Source organism: Acomys russatus, chromosome 17, assembly GCF_903995435.1.
Source record: "Acomys russatus chromosome 17, mAcoRus1.1, whole genome shotgun sequence".
Lineage (NCBI taxonomy): Eukaryota > Metazoa > Chordata > Mammalia > Rodentia > Muridae > Acomys > Acomys russatus.
Window position 1 is genome coordinate 30324025 of NC_067153.1, and position 15917 is coordinate 30339941.

Sequence of the window (15917 nt, forward strand, 5' to 3'; positions counted from 1 at the left end):
GGCTGTGTGTGTCAGGATATGTTGACAGGGCCCCATGTGCCTGTCTGGGGCCATGCTAATGTCCAATAGTGATGAAGGTGGTAGTGCCCTTCCTGAGATAGTACCTTGAGGAGTTGTCACACTCTCCCATCTGTTTCTCCTGGCACTTTGTTGAGTTCTCACGTCTACTTTGGCCACTGATTCCAGTGGGCTGTGTGGCTCATGTGCCTCGTCCTGACTCTCAGTGCCTTGGGTGGCACTTCTATAGAGGTGTTTGCATGTCAGTCTTGCTTCAGGCTCAGTAGGTTAAAGCATAGACCCACTTTGAAGATTCAGTAAAATATTGTGTATACTTAGTCTAGTGCCTGTTTAACATACACCAACATTTCATCAAATGTCAGCTTTAGTTGGAGAGGAATTGCCATGTTGTGATTCCTGTTACAGGCTCTACAGTCTGCCTTACTTTTTTATTTTGGTTTGGTTTGGTTTGGGGTTTTTTTGTTTGTTTGTTTTGGTTTTGGTTTGATTTGGTTTTGATACAGGGTTTCCTGGTATAGCCTTGGCTGCCCTGGACTCACTTTGTAGACCAGGCTGGCCTCGAACTCACAGAGATCCACTTGCATCTGCTTCCCTGAATACTAAAATTACAGGTGTGTGCCACCACCACCTGTTCTGCCTTAACTTTTTATGATCTAAAAGGAGGGTCTTAATCTCTGCACCCTCATGCATCATCGCAGTCAGTTTATGCAACTAAAAGAATCAAATAGTACCATGTGTGCTAGGAATTGTAGGCACACACATCATAGAATCCCCCAAAGCTTTGAGTAGCATGTATGCAATTATTTCCATAGTTTTTTTTTTCTCTCTGTACTAGATGATAAACTTGGACTCTTGGCCATTTCATTGTCATGTTTCTAAGCTCTAAAAGAGCTGGCCCCTCACATGATTAACCAGTTCTGCCAGAGAACAGGACAAACCAAATGCATGCAATGTGTGCCTTATGGGTATATACCTTCCCCTTGTGTTAGTCCATTCAAGAAAATAACTGAACCGAGGACACACTGGATGCTAATGGGCTCATAAACTCTAGTTTAGAAAAAGAAAGGAAAGAAGGGAGGGAGGGAGGAGAAACGAGAGAGAGGAAGGTAGAAAGATCGAGAGAGAGAGAAAGACAGGCAGGCAGGCAGACAGACAGACAGACTTTCCCATAAACTGTGCCCATGGAGTGAAGCAGTCCCGGGTCTTCCCTCTCCATCTCACAGGCTGCATGACTAGCCAGGACCTCAGAACTGACGTGTGCTGCTTCAGCTGCAAAGTTCTGTTTTGAATTTATAGGGCTTGTCTTCGCAGTTTTCCCCTGTAGGCTGAACACAGGAAAGGTCAGGGCATTGCTAAGCTGCTAGCTAATGGTTTCTGCGTTACTCAGTAGACATGTAAACAGCGGCAGGAGAATTGCTTCAGGCGGAGATTTCTGAGCGCCGTGTATATGGGGTTGCTGATCGCTTCGTGTTTTATTTTATTTTGAAAGACTGAGAAAGATTGGGGAGGGGGAAAAAAAAAGGCAACCCTGACCCAGCTGACAGATGTATGGGAGTAGTCTCTGCAGCCACTGACACCACGGCTCTCTTGTTTGAGCTCTGGAGTGGCTTAGCACAGTGCTTCCAATTCTTAAGGCTGGAAAATCCTTCTGTTGCTCACCGGCATGAGTGGGCAAGCTTGGCTTCTCCGTGTAAGCAAAGCATGGAATTCCTTGTGGCCCATTATGAGCCTGTGACGTGCCTCCAGTGTTCGGCTGCTTTGTTACCCATCTTTGGTGCCTTTGAAGTAAAACCAAGTGTGTCAGGCCTCTCAGGTCCCTACGTGTGACTCTCAAGCCTAGCTTTCAAAGGAAAGATGGCAATGTGCTTGTCACAGTTAGCCCTTCCTGCATTTTTACGTTCTTCCCAAACCTGAGACTATATGCCACCTGGCTACACCATCTGGGAACAAACCGAAGGGTCAGCTCGGACACAGTTCCTCACGGGAGGAGGCTATGCCTGTCACAGATGAGCTTTCATGCCTTCATTTGCCCCACCAACTTTCTAACCCCCATCCCACAGGTGTAGGATCACCCAAAATGTACTCCTGTACCACACAACTTCCCTATCTGTGGCCCACACATGCTAATTTTTAAAAAATTAAATCAGTTGATTTTTCATTCTTAATACCTTCCACTGGCATAGCAGCAAGCATGTGTGCATGCATTCTCGATGATTTTGTGCGAAAATAGATATAAAGTAAATATTGCAAATGTCTGCACATCTACAATGGTCTGGCCTCCCAGGCTTGTATACCGGGATGGAATCATATCGTCATCTCATTGGTCATCTCTGCTCCTTCCTACTCTCAGGATACTGGTTATTGGGGTAGGGGGAGCTTGTGTTTATTGGACCCTTGTCTTTACTACCCCATTTCTGTCTCGGCCTGGTGATTCCCACCCAGTCAGGGTCTGCTTAAATCATTTTTCTCTCGACCTTCACCTGCTCTTCATGGCAGCTGTCCGTGCTTCCCTCCAGACTGGCACTTTTCATTCTGAGTGAAAGCCAGTCACCAACCTCCCATTTCTATCTACTAGGCATTCCTAAAGGCAGGTCATGAATCACGTTTGTTTTCCTCCTTGCTCCGACTGGTGTGGTACCTGTAGGTGCTCAAGAATTGCTGCGCGGAATAATTTGTGCTCGTGGGCGACAGCAGATGACGTGTAGCGGAGCAGTCTTCGTGATGATGTGGCTGGAGGAGTTTTCCCGGCAGTAAGAGTCTAGCATCAGTTCTCCTTGTCCCTAACCTCTCACCCTGCCGTTCTTACTCCCCAGGTGATGAGCAGCCGGTTCCTTCCCTATGACAACATCATCACTGATGCTGTGCTCAGCCTTGATGAGGACACTGTGCTTTCAACTACGGAGGTAAGAATGGTGCCTCAGGGACAGGCAGGCCCTCTCCAGGCAGGTGCCTTCAGAGCAGAGGTGTCAGCGCTGCTCTCGTCCCGTGCCTAGGTGGAAGTTGAAAACGTTTCCGAAAACTTACTGAAGAATTGGTTTTAATTAGCCCAGCACCTGTTAGCATCAGTGCCATCTCCTGGCACCCTGATGAGGAAGGACACTTTCCTCTTTGTTTTCTCTTCTAATTAGGTCCTCATTTGCATGGCTGTTCCTCTCCCTTCCTGTCTTCAATGTCTTTGCTTTTAAGCAGAACAGCTGTGAGCAGATGTGTAGGACCATAGGAATGGGTGACCTATTTAGCTTTGTTCTGAAACTCTGTGGTCCACAGCCAACCATCCGTCCTTCCCCAGTTATAGTAGCGCCTGTGCCCACTATACAGACTCAGGTATGGCCCACTCCTGGCTTCTAAAAGGCCATTCATACTCATCTGAAGTGCTGGCTCTCTTCCCCCATTATACTCATGAGTTCATTCATGTGCACGCGCACACGCAGGCACGCGCACACGCAGGCACGCGCACACGCAGGCACGAAGAGCAAGCAGTTTCATTGGAGACAAAACAGTCTATTTTGAATGTTCCAGTGCTTGTGCCAGAAAATAAGATTGCATAAAGAAGTATGTCGAAAAGAGAGAGAAGAGGGAAGACAGATGGCAGAAATCTGTAACTGGACTCTGTATTGATCTCTGAAGCTTTAAGCCGTAGATGAGACCAAAGACAGCCATATGAAAATGTGGAATATCAGGATTGCATTATCAATGGAAGCTACTTCCAGGCACAGAGAATTACCTAATTAGCCTTTCCTTTTATTTATTTATTTACTTATTTATTTTTTTTCATTTATAATCATTTTCCTTTAGTTTAGAAGTCGGCACTTGGCAGCTTGCACTCTCTTGAACCCCCGTCTAGGTCTAGTAGGTACACATAGTGTTGGCATAGGCTGGCTAACTCGGTGTCTGCCTTTGAGATCCCATAGCTGTTCCTGTGTTTCTAGTTTCCACCAGATGTAGCTGAACAGACGAGGCCTTCAAAGTAGCCTAAATAACCCCGGGACGAAATGTCCTGGGCCTTACCTGGTCCAGATGCTTCTGTGTAACCCGAGTTCTGTAAATACTTGTTCAACGAGTAGGTGCTGGGAGTGAGCGTTGTGCCAGTTAAAGGCTGGACATGCCGCCTCGTGTCACGTGGCTACGGGCAAGGAGATGGGTTACTGGGCTGAAGACATGATGCACAGTCCAAGGGATGGCAATGAAGTAGGAGCTTTGAAACACTCTGCAGCTTGCCGCATAGGAAAGCTGGTACCCCATGAGCACATTCATTCAACAAGTATTGGCTGAGAGGTTTCTTTGTTCTGGTCTCTACGCCAGGTACTTGGGTTACACACTCCCCTCTTGTATCTATCAAAGTCCTGGCAGCAAACAGAATTCAAGTCAGCCGACTCAAATGAAAGGACTTGCAGTTACCTAAGGTGGTGGAGGGTGGGTTGGTGGCTCCCCAGAAAGGATGGCGAGACACCTGGTAAGAGCTGCAAGCTTTCCTACTCTGTTCCAGAGAAGGACAGGCATTCTGAGCCTCTGAGAAATGGAGCTCTGCAGAGGAGGCCCTCATCCCAGAGCTGTGTCCATGGAGATGTGACTGTTGTCCGAACTGTGGTGTCACAGTGGACCTTGCCTTCTCTTTCATACCATGTTTTTTGGTTCTGTTTGGTTTGTTTTGGCTTGGTTTTTAATTTTGCTGGTGCCTGCCATTGACCTGATCCAACTGTACTGAAGGAGAGTATGGACAGTTGGTACCATTCCTGGGTGTGCTTATCAGCATCTTGTCAGTATGATGTTGCTGGGGGCCATACAGCTTAAAGCGAAGAAGATTTATTTGGCTCAAGGTTTCAGAGCTTTCACTCCATCATGGTAGGAAGGATATGGCAGCCATGGAGCTGGGAGGGGAAAGGGTATCTAAGCTAGCTGCCTTCCCCCTCCATCCCCTTTGCTTTCACCTGAATCCCGACATACTGGATCTCACATTCCACATTCACACCAAGCATTCCCTTCCCGGAATTAATCCTTTCAGAAAACACTCTCACAGACACACCCATCAGTGTGCTTTACTAATTTCCCGGGCACCTCTGAGTCCAGTCAAAGTTAGTTATCACATTTGGATCTGATCATCTTAGGGCAAGAAGGACAGACAGTGCCTTTCTGAAGGCAAACCCAGGAGGAGTCATGCATCCCCGTGGTGGAGGAAGTAGTTGAAACGTCCATAGCAGGTACCTAGGGCATCTTCCTGCAGCCTGGACTACGGCTCATCTTGCATCTTCCCTGGGACACAAGGCAGCTGGTCTCACTCCCGGCTTGGTTTGCCCATGGTGGAAGAACCTTCTGCTCCTATGATGCATCTTTGTACTGGAAAATTCCCTTTTAAGGGGCAGCAGTTCCAATACTCGGTGGCATGCTAAGATGAACATGTGTTGCATGTAAAGTAATTAGACGTCAATGTGGGTTAAAAATGATATGTAAATGTAAGAGGTTGGCAGTCTGGCTTGCTTTGCCTGCTGAGCAGAGAAGTGATTGTATTGCCTAACATGGCCGTGGGCAGAATTTCTCTATTCTCTTTTTTTAGGTGAGTAGATGTTGGTTCCATTGGGTACACACACACACTCTCTCTCTCTCTCTCTCTCTCTCTCTCTCTCTCTCTCTCTCTCTCTCTCTCTCTCTCTCTCTCTCTCAAGGTCTCATTGAAGCATTAAGGATAGATGTTTAACGGCATCCTATAAAGGGCATTAGATAGAGTTGGTTTATGGTTATTTACATTTATAGGAGTTGCTGCAAACCCTGAAAAGAAAACAGATGTTGATTTTTAAGAGAAGGGGCCTGATGTTGACCTTTGCTTTCTTTGATGTGTTAATGACCTGAATGAGAGCAGTGTTATCACAAGAATCTGGCAGCTTTATCTGAATTTACTTTTGAGTTCTTTTGAAATGACTTGAAAAGGCCCAGAGATAGTGAGAAATTCGTGCAACAGAAACACCCCATTGGGGTTTATACTAGTTGCATGTGTTTCCTTATCAAAGAATAATGGGAAACCCCTAAGAGTGCTGCCAGTCAGGTAGATTCCTTGACAAGACGCTGCATAATATATTATCCCATCGATTGGCACCGTTGGTTTTGAGTAGCTGGGGTCGGAGTACGGGGATGCGTTATCATGACCTGATCTCAGGCTCTCACAAGTGCTCTCTATCCCCTGTTGTCTTAAGTTTCCCCAGTATGTTTTTCTTATGCATGTTCCACCAGTCCACCACTCTATTTCCCTCCCAGTTCCTGAGTTCCTGAAAGGTATGGTTTGGGTTGAACAAGCCATGTTAAGTCTTTTTTCTTTTTCTTTCTTTCTTTCTTTCTTTCTTTTTTTTTCTTTTCTTTCTTTCTTTCTTTTTTTTTTTTTCTTTCCTTTTCTCTTGAGAGGCCAATGTTTCCAGAGAAACAAGAACCAACAACGGTTTATTATGAGGAATCAGTTTATGTGGTCATGGGGGCTGCAAAGTCTGCACTTTCCCTGTGTAAGCTGGGGGTCTCAGGAAAGCTGGCGTTGTGGTCCCCAGTAGGAAAATGATGGCCTGAGATTAAAATAGCCAATGGTTAAGTCCCAGCCAAAGGCAGTCAAAGTGCCTGTGCAAGCATGGCAGAGGCAGGAAACAGACGACCCCACAAGGCAGGTGAGATGGCTAAGTCGGCCAGAACTCTTCCACAAAAGCCTAATGACCTGTGCTTCAGACCTGGAACCCTCCCCACCCCCCATTAGAAAGCCAGCTGTGGTGGTGCACATCTGTAATTTCAGCACTCCTATAGCAAGAAGGGAGGGAAAGTCAGGGGAAATAAGCGTGAATCTTGCAGACCAGCTAACGCACAGAGAGACCCTGCCTCAACAAGGTAGAAAGAGAGAACCGACACCTGAAAATTGTTCTCTGAGCTCCACACACGTGCCGCGCCATACACACCCTTCTGCCACACACATTATTTTTTAATAGTTAAGCAATGGCACAAACACTTTCTTCCTCCTCTCTGTCCAGGAGCTCAGTAGACTGAACAGTTGCCAAGCACAGAAGAGGGCACTCAATACTAGTCTCATGTTGCCATGGCCTTATTGGCCCACACAGAACTCGTCTGCCATCTTCCTTCCTAACTTTTTTTGTGGTCCAGTTGGCGCACATGTTAACCATTGTTCTTTTAGTTAGAAAGCCTCTGACTACAGAGTAACTGTGCTACCGTTGGCCGAGTTAGAGTGCCAGGCATCAAACTGAAGTTTCAGGTAAACATGAATGTGTGGCTTTTACAGTGAGAATGGCTTCTAAACTAAGGCTGAAGAATTTGGAAATAAAAATTTAATTTAAAAATTTTCCTGAGGCAAGTAGAATGGCTCAGTAGTTAAAGGTGCTATCCACCAACCCTTGTAGCCTCCCAGGAAGGATTCTTTATGCAGCCCTGGCTGTCCTGGAACACATTCTGTAGACCAGGCTGGCCTCAAACTCAGAGATCTACCTGCCTCTGCCTCCCAAATGCTGGGATTACAGGCGTTTGCCACCACCGCCCGGCTTCATAAAATATTATGTCCTGCATGCTGGAAGGAGAGAGCTAACTGTGAAAGTTGCCTCCGGATCTCCACACATGCAGTGTGTCTCGTGCCCTCCCCAACCCAGCCAAATAACGTACACTGTTGCATGCATGTATCTTCCTGCTTGACTCAAATAAATAAGTGTAATTAGAAAAAATATTAATGTTCTGCGCCAATGTTTCCTAAAAGATATTTATGTGGCATATTCATTTTAATTATATTATTGCTTTAATGTTTCCTTGAAAATAACAGAGTCAGCAATGAAACCAAGGATTTCTCTGAAATTTTTACTTAGCCTGAGACTAATTTAAAAAAAAAAAAAATAGAGACTACTCAATTTAAAGAAAAATACTACCTAACTAGTGGGATGGGTGATAAGAGAATAGGAGCAAAGCTTGGGGAATATCCATCTAGGATTATTCACTTCATTTTAAAAATTATTTTGATGGTATAAATACCAATTCACACATTATAAAAATATCCAGTTTAAACTTTGCAGTTTAGTGGTTTAGTTGATCTGTGACGTGTACAGTTCCTATCACTTGTATCTTCTTCCAAAACATTTTTTTATTATCCACAAAGGAATCTTTGTATACGTTTTAAAATGTGCCTTCCGGTCTTTGACAACCTTTGTCTTCTGGGCCGGTGATTTGGCCATCCAGAATATCTGATACTTGTGGAACTGTATACTATATGGCCTTTTTAGCCTGATTACTCTTACCTGGTGCAGTGGATTTGAGTTGCAGCCATGTTGTATTAGTTCTACCAGGACCTCACTCTGGCTGCCTCTTTGTTCCCCAGTCCTTTATCTCCATGGAGAGGATGTAGACCAGGCACACACATTGCATAAAGAGAAACAGGTGATTAAAATAACATGATGTATTCTCAAGGCTGAGAGTGGGAAAGGCCCAGTGTAGAGGAAAACACTCTCATAGTAACAGTGGACAGTAGCCAAGAGGGACTGACCTACATGCATACATAAGCTGTATCTTCCTTAAGGTTTCTAGAAGAGACAACTTTCTGGGGAGATGTTTTCCTGTTCGTGTGATTGACAGATCCATTTGGATTAATTCTTAAGAAGGGGCAATGGTATGTTCATGTTGTTTTCCATGAAGCCTTTGAATAGACAGCGTCTTAGTTAGGGTTTGTATTGCTGTGACAAAATGTCATGACCAAGAGCAAGTTGGGACAAAAAGGGTTTACTCAGGTTACACTTCCGCAGCACTGTTTGTCACTGAGGAAGTCAGGACAGGAACTCAAGCAGGGCAGAAACCTGGAGGCAGGAGCTGATGCAGAGGCCATGGGGGCGGTGCTGCTTACTGACTTGCTCCCCATGGCTTGCTCAGCCTGCTTTCTTATAGAACCCAGGACCACCGACCTGGAGTTGGCACCACTCACAGTGAGCTGGGCCCTCCCCCACTGATCACTACTAGAGAAAATGCCTTACAGCTGGATCTCATGGAGGCATTTTCTCAACTGAGGCTCCTTCCTCTCTGATGACCCTAGCTGATGTCACATTGACACACAAACCCAGCCAGTACAGACAGTAAGCTGCTTGTCTGCGGTACAGTTCAGAATGTCCTGTCTTTTTTTTTTTTTTTTTTTTTTTTTAATTTATTCTTGTTACATCTCAATGTTTATCCCATCCCTTGTATCCTCCCATTTCTCCCCCCCCCCATTTTCCCATTATTTCCCTCCCCTATGACTGTTCCTGAGGGGGATTACGTCCCCCTATATATTCTCATAGGGTATCAAGTCTCTTCTTGGCTACTTGCTGTCCTTCCTCTGAGTGCCACCAGGTCTCCCCCTCCAGGGGACATGGTCAAATGTGAGGCACCAGAGTACTTGAGAAAGTCATACCCCACTCTCCACTCAACTGTGGAGAATGTTCTGACCATTGGCTAGATCTGGGAAGGGGTTTAAAGTTTACCTCCTGTATTGTCCTTGGCTGGTGCCTTAGTTTGAGAATGTCCTGTCTTTACACTGCCAGAGATAGGATTCAGATCTCCTTCTTCTCATCAGTTGTCTGAGTGCCTACACTTCAGTTCCTGGCTTGTCAAACTGTTGATTGTAAAGGAGGGGCCGATTCCAGTAGCCTTTAAACCTGCTAATATCTACACAGGGGCCTGTGGAACCTCACCTGGGTAGTCTTTTCAGACTCTTCAGTAACTGAGTGGTCCTCTCTTGTGAGGTTACATTGTATGGTCAGATTCCACTGTTTTCACTTGTTGGCGTTCGGTCACTCACCTGTTATCTCAGTAAAGTACTCAAAATACTTGTTGGAAATGAGAATTCCTTTTGTACTACTTACCAAGAAGAGATGGGCCAGGGTTACAAAGTGAATTATAACATGCAGTGTTTCAACACTACAACAGAACCTAAGAGAGGCTAGGGTACACACTGGATATGAAAGGAGAGTGCCTGGGTTCAAATCTTGGCCCTGCCACTTACTAGTGTAGATAAATTACTTGGTCCTCTATGTATATAAGGTTTCACTTTTATGAGCTGAGGGATATAAAAGTATCTACCCCCCCCCCAGGGTTATTATAAAGGCCCTGTAAGCCTTCATAGCGTAAGTGTTACATGATCACAAACATAACATCATTTACTTTTACTTTTTTTTGGTCTTTTATTTTTATTTATCATTCAATCACATGATCTAAAGGGAGCCTACAGATTTAAGAAGAGATAACTTGGTAGCTCAATGTGCTGGCTTAAAGTGGGTTCGTAAGTACCCAGTTTGGCATCCTTTCAGCAAGAGGAAATCACTCTCCGGCCGTTTCTTTACAATCGTCTTGTGTCCTGTTTTGGTTTTAACTTGGCATCGCCCTCACTTGTTCTCAGTGACTTCACTGGTCTGCCTTTCTAGCTTTACCTAGCAAAAGGTGTCTTCAGATCTGACATGCCCGGTGTATTTTCTTTGTGATGTCTTCTCTGTGTTCCTGGTAAAAGTTGTACTTTTTACAGAAACTTTTCCCTAAAGAAAATGCTTTAATTTTAGTTACTTGGGCTTTGATATATGCTAGTTACGATGCATGCCGAATTTCAGTCCCTGGATGCACACAGGAAATCTGTTCTCGTTTACAAAACAGATGCCTCTTGTGTTTCCTGTGAATCAGTGGTCATGTGTGCCTTTGGGGTTGGGGAGAGGGGAGCAACTGCGTGTTGTGTTTTAGCTTGAACAGACTGAGATTTCTAAAGGGCAAGTCAGTTTCTCTCTCTCTCTCTCTCTCTCTCTCTCTCTCTCTCCTATACTAGTCTTAAGTTTCTTTCATAGAAAACATTTAAAATGTGCATAATTGCAGGGCAAAATGTCAAGCAGTCAGTTTAATTTGCTGATGAATATAGGGAATTAATGTTTCGAAACAGTGATGGGTTTCCGCATTAAGAATTAGCAGGGGGAAGTAATGCTTTGTTGACACTTGTTCACAGCGTTGATTGCTTGTTTGGCTTGTACTTTGCCTTGCAGGTGGATTTTGCCTTCACCGTGTGGCAGAGCTTCCCCGAGAGGATTGTGGGGTATCCTGCACGCAGCCATTTCTGGGATAACTCTAAGGAGCGGTGGGGATACACATCCAAGTGGACGAACGACTACTCCATGGTGTTGACAGGAGCTGCTATCTACCACAAGTGAGGAGTCGAGGGCTGTCATTGAACTGCATCCTAGTCGTGTCTAACAACTGCATTAGGCGGAACTTTAGGCCAAATCTAGTTAGCAACATTAATGAAAATTAGCCAGGCTTCCTGCCTGAGTTTTGGTGAGGTAGCAAGTGTGTCCTATGAATCTTCTTGGCTTAATTGTATTTCTAGAAAATAAGAGTAGCGTTTTCAGTTAAGCTAAGGGACAGAGATCCACGTAGAGCTAGGTTGGGTAGCTGAATGTTACGAGTTGGTACCCAAGTATCCCAGTCACTGTTGTAGGGTTCACCGTTGAGTAAAACAGAAGCTCCCTGACAATGCAGGATTCATATTGTCATGAGCAGAGACACATGGATGCTACAGGGAGATTGGGGGACCGCAACAAGACACTGATGGAGAGTCAGATATCAGGAGCGGCAGAGATGAGACAGGTTGGAGAATATAGATGGGAAGTGAACAGAAATTTGAAAACAAGAGGAAGTTAGCCAAGGCTGATGTGGCATTGGTGGCGGTAGCAAGAATGAACACCCAGAGCAAAACAATGGAGGACGATGGAAGAGAAGAGTGTGGTTGGTGACTGCGGAGAGGCAGGTGAGCAGGTCCAAGAGATCTGGGCACCCAGAGACAGGAGAAGTTGATGGATAAGCAGTGCCTGGCCTTGAACAGAGCAGACTTCAGGGTTGTGTTCCCAGTATCCACTCTGGATGCTGTGATGAGAACAGGCGATAAGGAGGGTGAAAAGGAGGGAGGTCGAACTGTTAGGAAACACCAGGGCATATGCAGATGAAGGGAGATTAGACTGGAGCCAGGGAGTGAACAGTGGTATAAGCACTGACCATATTGTAGGGATGCTGACGCAGCATAGGGATGCTGACGCAGCATAGGGATGCTGACGCAGCATAGTGACCTGCTCAGAATGTAGTGACTACCACGTTTTCTGACTTGAGGCCTGGAAGGATAGAGTGCCATCAGCAGAGGGAGTGCTGCAAATGGAGTAACTATTTTTAAGTGCAGATTTTGCCCTGAGCGTGTCATGACACCTTAAAGGCTGTGCTGAAAAGAGTCATAGACTGAGATGTAAAATGGGCAGCCTTTACATTTGGTCCTTAAAACCAGCAGACTGGGCTCAAACTGCCAGATGAATGAATGTAGAGAGTTAACATCTCCGCAGTCCCAGTGGATCATGAATGAAAGTCCAGAGTGTTTTCTCCTAATGAGGGCAATACACCAACTTACCTTAGACTTTTAAAATAGAGACCTGAGAGTCTTATCCTCTCCAAGTTAAGCCTGAAAGTGCCCAAGTATAAATATTTGGCTGAGTAAATCTCGATCTCAAAGCTTCGCCTCCTGCTGCCACCTCCACACAAATCAACCAGATTCACTCCAGTCCTTTGTCTGATTTGTAAGTAAATTCTCTTGCTCTCAGTATTAGTCACTTTTCTCATTTGCAGTGACAAAATACGTAACAAAAGCAACTTAACAAAGGAAGTTTGGGTTCACAGTTTGAGAATATAGTGCGCCATGGTGGGAAGTCACAGCAGCAGGAACACGGGGCAGCTGGTCACAGTGCATCCGCAGTTAGGAAGCTGAGAGAGACGCATGCTGGTACTCGACCTGCTTTCCTCTTTGTATTCAATCTCTGGACCCCAGCTCATGGATGGTGCCATCCACTTTCAGGACAGGTCTTCCCTTGCTGTATTCAGCCTTTCTGGAAATGGTCTCACGCATACACACTCTGAGGTGTGTTACCATGGTGATTCTAAATTGCATCAAACTGACAACGAAGAAGATCGTCTTTATTGCCATCACAACATCCTAGCGTTCCAGTTGCTCTTTCTAACTAACAGGCCTGATACTAAATTTTGATGGGCAAGCAATATCTGTGTCCCTCTGGATCTCTGTGCCTTGTTTCCTCATCTGTAAAATAAGGATAATAATATAATAACGTCTGCCTCATAGATTTCTTATGCAGAATAGATGAGGCACTTCTTGTGAAAGACTTGAGAATATCCTTTGGCCTATAGTGATACCATGGAAGTAATGACTGCCATCATGAGTAGACTCAGTAGCATGCTCAGAGACTCCGAGATTGCTTATGTCTAAAGTCTGTGCATCATTGTGTAATGCTGCCCTGCTAAGAGACTGCCCTGTTCTTTACAGATATTATCACTACCTGTATACCCATTACCTGCCAGCCAGCCTGAAGAATATGGTAGACCAACTGGCCAATTGTGAGGACATTCTCATGAATTTCCTGGTGTCTGCTGTGACAAAATTGCCTCCAATCAAAGTGACCCAGAAGAAGCAGTATAAGGAGACAATGATGGGCCAGGTAAGAGAATAAAGAAGTGTCTTCCCAAGGCCATACAAATATGTTTCCCTCCACTTTATCTAGAAGTCTCAGAAGGCGACACAAAAATAAGTCACATCTGAAACCCCTGAAGGAAGGAGTGATTGGCACTTGGATAATTAAGAATATAAAGCTCTTAGATAACCCATAATGTGACACGACAGCGACACGTTCTTAGAGTTTGTCTTATTCCTTTTGGGCTAGTATAACTAAAACAACATAGACTTAGGGCTTACATTACAAACATTTATTTCTCATACGTCTGAGACCAGGAAATTCTAAACTCGAGGTGTCAGTAGCTGTAATACCCAATGAGGAACCACTTCTTACTTTATAGATGGCCATCTGCTTGCCGTGTCCCCGCATGGTAGAAAGCTCTCTGGTGTACCCCATTCTTGAGGATTCCGTCCCCATGAATTAATCATTCCCAGGTTCCCCATTCACAGATCATCATGCACCAGGTTAGACATCAGAATTTCCTGCGAACACATAACCATTCAGTCCACAGCAGAGTTTAAGGTCTACAGAGAATTGGTGTCAGTTTACTGTAGATGCCTACACGGAGCAAGGAACACCCTCCTAGCACAGTCTTCTGGCGGTTGTTTTTCACTTGTGCTGTTATCATAGTGAAATTCTCGAAGCCACACCATCAGTCCTCAGTTCTAGAGCCAGCATTTATAAGCTATGGAAAGGCCAGTCACCTTCTGAAATTCCCTTGGCTCCTCTTTAGGATGAAATGGTAAAGTCTTTCTCATGAAATTGAAATGAATTGTTAAAGCGAGGCCACATATCTTCTTGGATCATAAATTTCCATGATGAAGATACTTTCCCGGAAGTATCATCCAACTTCCTCTGTTTACAGGCAGGAGAACTGCATCTAGAGATTTTTAACTTACTGTCACAAGTTTTCCGGTAGGTTAGGGACAGAATGGGAATGGAGTCCTCATCTCTGACCCACTGCTGTTCTCCAACACGCCAGTTCCACATGTCAGGCCCATCTGAAGCAGAGGTTCACCTTTACTCCTCTCTCATATGAACCGGATACAGGAATACAAGGTTAGAATCCCAGCACTGGGGAGGTCAGAAGTCATTCTTGACTACATAGTAGGTTTGAAGTTTATCTGAGCTACAAAGTGAGACCCTTGTCTCAAACTAATAAGAAAATAAATAGATGGATGAAAGGAGGAGGGGGTATGATGAGATGGCTCAGCATGTAAAGGTAGTCCAGTAATAGGGCTGAAGACCTGAGTTACATCCCCGGACTACATTGGCAGAAGGAGAAAAACCAAGCCCCACAAGGTATCTTCTGAGCTCCATATGCGTTCTGTGGCAGGCATATGCTTCAATGCTAAACACACACACACACACACACACACACACACGGATGGATGTGATTTCTAAAAGGAAATGAAAAAACGTTAAGTACAACTATTAGTTCTACCAAGGCTAAATCATGGACCAGCCACAATGACTAAAATTGACTCTTACCATGAGTGTAGCTGGGCATAGTGACTACTGGGAGGATGACCCAGATGTCCTAGTCCATGAGAGTTCTAGGCCAGGCCCAGTGACAGAGCCCAAGGTAGTATATGTTTAAAAAAAATAAATAAAACAAACAACAACAACAACACAAAAACCAAAAGAGGCCATGATTCTATCAGTTCAGTTGCTCCAGGATTTATGCAAGGTGCTAGCTGTAAGCCTAAGTTTTGGGAAAGGAACGTTAGCAAGCTCTTAAGGCAACTTAGTTGACTGGGCTTTTCTAATTCAATAAATGGAGCAAGAGAAAAACAATCTTGGGAGGATTTTCAGTTAGGCAGTTTCCTTCTCTGTTTACTGAGCACACACAGGTTCAGACAGCATCGTAAGTACTGGTAGTGGAGAAACACCTTTTCTTTCTGAGCCAAGACTACTAAGAGAGTCCTGCTCTCCTTTAACCATTAAATAAAAGGCAGGAGCATTTGCAATGAATTTTCCAAGTACTTCAAATGCAAGCAGTATGTGCTGCTGACTGTGTGGCCACATGTTTTGTCGCCTGCTGGCTCACAGGATCACAACATCCTATTACTAATGTTTCCTTGGAGGAGTCTTCAGACTCTGCTGAGGTTGTGTAGTCATCCAAGGAGGACTGCCAGTAACACCCTTCATCTTATGGGATGCTTCGGTGACCTTATCATACATCTGTCTATTTCTAATAAATGAGCTTCCCCAGTGATTTGCATATCTTAGAGACAAATCGAAACTGAATGTTATGTTTGTCTCCATGCACCCGGGAAGGTTAGCACTTTGGAGCCTTTCTTCCTGCCATGCTCATTATGTTCCTAACTGCTTGTGTCTGTGGAGCAAATGGGTATTATGTTTAAGCTTACACTC

General features: G+C 44.9%; 1 protein-coding gene across 1 annotated transcript in view; it reads left to right on the forward strand.

The window, feature by feature from the left end:
* The window catches only part of Ext1 (exostosin glycosyltransferase 1), a 280002-nt gene that overhangs the window by 261427 nt on the left and 2658 nt on the right, over nt 1-15917 (forward strand). The window contains exons 8-10 of the mRNA XM_051159690.1: nt 2832-2921; nt 11025-11185; nt 13355-13526. Of these exons, the coding sequence (XP_051015647.1) occupies nt 2832-2921; nt 11025-11185; nt 13355-13526 (423 nt within the window). The remainder of the gene's footprint in view (nt 1-2831; nt 2922-11024; nt 11186-13354; nt 13527-15917) is intronic.